Source organism: Dioscorea cayenensis, unplaced genomic scaffold, assembly GCF_009730915.1.
Source record: "Dioscorea cayenensis subsp. rotundata cultivar TDr96_F1 unplaced genomic scaffold, TDr96_F1_v2_PseudoChromosome.rev07_lg8_w22 25.fasta BLBR01001043.1, whole genome shotgun sequence".
Taxonomy (NCBI): Eukaryota; Viridiplantae; Streptophyta; class Magnoliopsida; order Dioscoreales; family Dioscoreaceae; genus Dioscorea; species Dioscorea cayenensis.
In genome coordinates this window covers 1,805-8,543 of record NW_024087434.1, presented here as the reverse complement: position 1 = coordinate 8,543, position 6,739 = coordinate 1,805, and the positions used below count along the sequence as shown (strand labels likewise).

The 6,739-nt window shown below is 33.5% G+C and overlaps 1 protein-coding gene across 1 annotated transcript; it reads right to left on the bottom strand.

The window, feature by feature from the left end:
- On the bottom strand, positions 1–993 carry LOC120255518 (probable CCR4-associated factor 1 homolog 11). The gene has a single exon (XM_039263329.1). It carries the CDS (start codon positions 930–932, stop codon positions 93–95), a length of 840 nt encoding a protein of 279 aa, XP_039119263.1. The 5' UTR covers positions 933–993; the 3' UTR covers positions 1–92.
- Between the last annotated feature and the right edge of the window lie 5,746 nt (positions 994–6,739).

Genomic DNA, 6,739 nt, shown 5'->3' with positions numbered 1-6,739 from the left:
TTGATAATATATAAAAAATTAAAATTAAAATAATTAAAATAATAAACAATTGATTGACTAAATATCTGGATTTGCTAATCCTTAGAAGCTAGCTAATAGACTTGGAGCTCAAGGCCATAGAGAACACCGGCATGATGGCGGTGATGGTCGGCGCCGACATCGTCGGAGAAGAAGCGATCCTTGATCTTCAAGAAGGCATGCCATGTGAGCAAGCTATCAGATCCGGCCTGATGACACTTCCCCACCACCCTCTCCACCTTCAACTCCTTCGCCATCCTCTCCAAACCCCCATACAAACCCTCGCAATACCTCATCATGTGCTTCACATCAAACACTCTCTCGCCGAAGAACACCCTCACCAGCGCCATGAATTCCGGCAACCCCTTCGGCAACGTCCGCCCCGTCAACACTTTGATCAGGTACCCAAAATCATACGCGCTGTGGAACGTCACCCACGCCACCGCCGAGTCGTTGCAGATCAACCCCGACGAGGCCATCAGCTCCGCGAACCTCACTGATGAGATCCCCTTTTCTCGATTCATCTCAAAATCGATCCCGTTGGATCTCAATAGATCGATGGATTCCGGCGCGTGGCGGTCCCGGAGGGGATCGAAATCGTTGAAATTGAACTCCCAGATGAAGCGAGCGCCATCGTCGGTGCCCAGATCTGGGAGCTCCCCGTTGGCGTTGGAGAGCGTGAGCCCGATTTGGATTAGGTTTAGGGAATCAACGTTAGATTTGAGGAGGGTGTAGCGATCGCCGGGAGAGAGGAGGTTCGGGTGGCGTCGCGACCGGTGGATCACGCCGGGGAACTCTGTGTCCATGGCGGCGTAGGGGAACCGGTCCACCGTGGACCGGATCAGTTCGAATTCGGTTTCCAGGTTATCGGCCCAAACGGACCGGATCTGAACCGAAGATCGAGAAGCCATCATCGTTTTCGTTTTCCCTTTTCGTTTTCCAATTTCCGTTTGCTGTGAGAAAGAAAAAGAAAGGGAGTGGTTTTATTTATAGATCGGTATGATGGTTCGGAGAAGTAATGGAGAAAGGCGAGTGGTCTTTCTCTGCTTCGGAGTTTTATTTTTTTTTTAAATTTAATGCTTGAGGGGTCCGGGATGACGTGGTGAATTCTTGAACCGTTGGATTGATCCTGCAAGGGTGTGATCGTAATTTTGACAGACAAGGTGGATTTTTAAGTGGGGCATTATGAACGTGGAAAGCGTGTGAATATGTTTTTTGGGTTTATTTATTTATTTATTTTTAAAAGGATTAGCGTGTGAAGTTTGACTGGGGTTTGGTCGGAGTGGACTGGTTCAGTGCATGCTTCTAGTAGTCAATGGTCAATGTTCTCAATGATATCTGATGTGTTATTGGGGTTTGAGATATATGTGTGTTCATATTTTTTTTTTCTTATTTACTAATAATTAAATAATGTTTATCTTGATATATTCTAAAAGAAATAGATATGTATATTTTTTTTTTGAAAATATAGTTCATATCCAAATTACGCCATCGTTCTTTTTTTATTTATCGTGATTAATTAAATTTTATATATTTAGTTATTTCATAAAATTTTATAAAAAATTAGTTATATTTTTAAAATTACCCTTAATTTATATCTTCATGAGTGTTAAAGATAATTTTAGAAAAACAATAATAAATTCTTCTTCATGTTAAAAAATGACAGATAAAAAGTGGAGTTGTGACATAAATAGGATCGGGGGTGTACATATTAAATTGATGTGATTATTGATAGACTTGTATTCAATTTACTCTTAATTAAATATTAATTATTATTGATAACGATGACAAACACCACTGATAAAACAAAAAGACTGGTATGGAGAAAGTGTATTAGTTATAAAATTCTCTGGCCAAACAACTATTAAAAGAAGAAAACACTTTTCTTTCCACGAGATCCATATGAGACCCAACTCCAGAATTAACAGAACAATACTTTTCCCTAATACATAGTATATGAACAATACTTGTGAATAATACCATAGGAATAAGGTTTCAAATCTCAAATCCTTTGCTTACTTTGTAGTAAATTAAAATTTAATTATTTCAATTGAACATCTATATTTTATCAATTGACATATTTTATTTGTCAGCAATAGCCTAATATCTAAAATAATTTTTATAATTATTTTTCTAAATTAAATTTAACTGGTATGCTAAATTTTCTTTATCTTTAATAGACAAGTATTTTATTGTAACTCTATCTTTATCCTTTAAAAATACTTTTAGAATTAACATGATCTCATTTAAATTCTGATAAATTTAAAATTATTTTTTAAATATTCAAACCGGATACCTACTATAAAATGGTATCCAATCTCTTAAAAATTTATCCAAGATCACATTTAAGATTATCTTATAAAAAATAAAATAATATTCATCTATTATCTTATATTTTGTCTATTAAAATGAAATATTATTAAGAGGAAATTCATATACCTATCTTATATGGAGTGTGTAAATTTGTTTATAATGAAGTTAATATATAAACTTCCATCATTCTTGCAACATGAGCATTATTCTAAAAAATATTGTGGTAAATTCGAAAACAAATAATGATAAATAGGGAGAAAATGTAAAATACAATAATAATAACATTAGGCAAGGAGTTCCCAACAAATTAAAATAATAATTTCTTTAGTGGCCCCATGAAAATTTTATCCCATTAAGGGCCAATAACACCAATTTTTAATTTTTTTAACATATAAATAATCTTATTACAAACATCAGAATTTTCTTATAAAAATAATTTAAAAAAAACCTAAAAAAAAATTGATTTGTATGACAGTGTTTAACATAAAGATTCAATATTTTTAAAAAATATTTGATAAACCACAACTTTATTGAAATCAAAAGGCCGTTATAAGAAGGACAAACGACAAACAATATAAAAATATATCTTATGATCCATTAGTGGTGAGGCAAAGATGATAGAAAAGATCAAACACATCAATACTCTAGGAGGGGATAATGTTGGCAGCATCTACAAGACTATTGCTAGAAGCAGCTCATTTATACATAAAAAATGTTTGAGGGATTAATCAATTTGGTAGATAAGTCAAAATAAACCATTTTTTTTTTTTATCTTGACACAAAATTAACAAGAAGGAAAATGATTGAATAGAGGAACTCATGGAATAGTTTATAGGGTTCATAACTACTCCTCTTACTACAATCAACTCCCACCACCAGGCGATAGTAGGCAGAGTGTTTGGTATTGATAAAACCATTCACTATTTCTTAATGTTCTAAAGATTAACATGTAAGAAGCAATATTTAATTATAAAAATTGTTGTTTACAAATAATGTTATTTATTATAATATTCACTCAAATAAGTTATTCATTTACTTTTTTTTCCTAAAAAATACGTATATAAAACATATGTATGCATGTTAAATTTTAATAATACAAAACCACTTAAATATTCATGCAGGATCTTGTTCAAATCAGTCATAAATGATTGGCTATAAGATACTTAGCTTGAAACATTTGCATTGCGTCTCAAATCTTATCACCATATGCGGATATACTATAGATTGATACGATACTTGTCTTCTCTCTCTCTCTCTCTCCCCTCTATCAAAATAAATTGGTAACTGATGGGACATTCATCTGGGCGGCGCAGAAAATTTATAAATATTAAAGTTCACATAAACAATTAGCGAGAGTTTTATATAACGATTAAACTAAGAGTTCTTATCAAGGTTAACTAAATAAATTAAGTTCTAACTCTTTTTATATATCTAATTATCTATTTAAACATTTTAATAAAAATAATTAATTAATGCCAGGTAATAATATATATATATATATATATATATATATATATAGGGAATTCATTAACTGTAGACTACGGACGTTCAGAATGGAGAAAAATAGTAATAAAAAGAAACAAACACAAATTAGTAGAACAACAGTAGAATGCATAGTAATGAAACTATGTACCTGGAGGTAAAACGGGTAGTTGGGGCATTTGTTAGTTTTTATAAATTTTATTTTGAGGATGCTAGTAGAAATCAAACGCTGTACAATTGCACTGTTGAGCACTAGTAGAAATCAAACACTGTACAATTGCACTATTGAGCAGAAGAGATTATTTTTGTAACTATTGGATTTCAATCCAAAGGCTAACATAAATATCCGTAGAATTGAATTCTAACGACGTTCGTAGAAGACGCTGTTAAGTCTGACGACTTGGATTTGCATTATATGACAAGCCAAGAGGTGACATGGCAAAGAAAGATGTGTAGCAACAATGACTTTGTAAAAAGAGGAGTGACTAGCATGATGATGTGGATGAAGCTAGGTGTCATGACATGTGAAGCAACAAGGGTTAAAAGATCATGATGGAGACGATGTTTAATTAGAAGAAATTCCTCTCAATAGAGTCATGTGATGATTAACTATTTTTGGAAAGTGCATCAAGTTGAAAGGATCTCTTCAAGAAGGGTGAGCATTATTTTAGGTATGGTTATCTATCCTTGGTAAGATTTGGGATGATAGATCATATATCCTTGGTAAAACTCCTTTTGGAAAGATCTACCTAAAAGAGAGAGAGGGATATTATATTATTGACAAGAATAAAAGGTCATCATAAAGATTGCATGGAGCTTAATTTGGTGTGAAACTATTTGAAGACACAAACTAAGATAGGCAAGGACAAACTTAGTTTGGTGAGAAGCTATTTGAAGACACAAACTAAGTTAGGCAAAGACAAATTAATGAGATTATCAAGACCATATTTAGCAACAAAATTTGAAGGAAGATCTAAGAACTAATTATGGGCAGAACTATTGAAGGAGACTAATCATGTATGGAGATTGATTGAAGATTACATGAGATTTGATTGAAGATTTGAAGATCCAAGCATGAATGATTGGAGATTATGCTTGAAGTTCTTGAAGGCTAAACTTGGATAAAATGAGATCAAGTTTAGTAACAATATTTCCATGAGTCAAACGAAGATCATTTGGGAAGACCAAACTTGGACCAAGTTTGGAAAAAAGATCGGAAGATCTTCGGTGACCATCTTTGGTGAGATGGTTGCGTGTGCCTTGGTGGGCGCGTTTCTCGGGAGAGGAGACATATTGAAATGACATGAGGAAAGAAGCAGCTGCAGGCAAGAGGAGCTCGGGTCGAGTCAATTGCTACGAGGTGGACTGAAGGAACCGGGAAAGTTGAAGGTCGCAGATTCGGGTGTAACTGGCTAGAATTCAATCACGTTCAGTAAGGTGGGCAATGTTGCAACTGGGTGTTGTAACATCTAACTTTGGAAAGTGTCCAAGTTAGGAAGCCGCGGAGAATTCTAAAAGAAGAAGTTTCATTGGACGTCGGTGCCTCTATATAAGATAGCCTGTTTGAAGATTTAGGATGAGCCACGGAGTGAGAGACCCTTTGGTGAGGGTTGAAGAGTGGGCATCGGTCAATCTTAAGAGGGTATTCTTTGTCTTGAGAGAGTAAGGGAGTGTTGTACTCTTTATTCTATAACCTCTTTTAGTGGATTGTTTCTCCGAGCTTGACTCCCCAGATGTAGGCAAAGTTGTGCCTAACTGGGTTACCAACTTGCTTGTCTTCTTTCTCTTGCTTGATTGTATGTGTGTGTCCAATATTAGAGTGAGTTCTTGAGTGTCTTTTCTTATCACACTACCCACCGGAACTATCAGACGCACCCTATATATAATTGATAAAGTGAATAAACCAAGTCAAAGATGTGCACAGGTAAAAATTAATGCCTTAACTTATCTTTGTATTTACTTGTGTGAGTTAATGTTCAAATTTTCTTTTTTGGTAAAATTAAAACACAAACACACTATACAAGAAATTTTTGTTAAAAATACAAATACTCAACATAAAAAAAAAATAAAAAAAAATAAAAAACTCAATGCTAATAAACCAATACAACCTTTAATAAAATCTTAGCACCCATTCTTTATTATTAGTTTAGCTCATAAGCATTAGAAGTCAAAGTTTAACAAATTCAGGAGCATGTTGTCACATAGATGGAGAAAGAGAATATTGATGCATGCCAATGGTGCACCTACAACATCAATTAGTTAGAAAATTTGAATAGAATAAGTCTAACCTTGACCTAACCAAGAGCAAATGGATAAAAACATCAACTTCCTATTACAAATAAATCAATGTCAAAAAGAAATCACGCACTTAAATCTTCTTGAAAAATATATGACCCTCAAAGAACATGGGAAGAGAAGAAACTCTATATAAGGACTATTCAAAGTGATTTTCATTGGTCACTTTGGATTTGTTAAATATTTTCCCCTTCTTATCTTTCCCTTATTTGGTGCAACTCATTTGTTTTATTCTTTTTTCTCCTTTTTAATGAAAGATAGTTCATTAAAAGAAGATACAAGGGATAAAGGTTTAGGCCCAAATACTATGAATATTGTAACATATCTAACATGAGGACGAATTAGATACGTGTAAGTGTAACACATCTTACTCTGCTTTACCTTTACTTTTTTCCTTCCTTATTTTTTTTTAATATTTAATTATCATTCAATAATTCCACACCTAAAGTTTGATACACGTCATACATATAAATATATAATTAGTAATTAACCTTACGTGCATGTCTCTCCAATGTTTTTAACTCAAACCAAATAGAGAAAAAGAGAAAAATTGAAAAGGATTGGAATTAAATAGCTTTTAATCATGTGAAGTTAAAAGCACCATAATTTCCTCAACTGTTTCAATTACTCA

Bases quoted from the DNA above. Each gene is read 5' to 3' on its own strand.
- LOC120255518 (XM_039263329.1), bottom strand. From the start codon at position 932: ATGATGGCTTCTCGATCTTCGGTTCAGATCCGGTCCGTTTGGGCCGAT.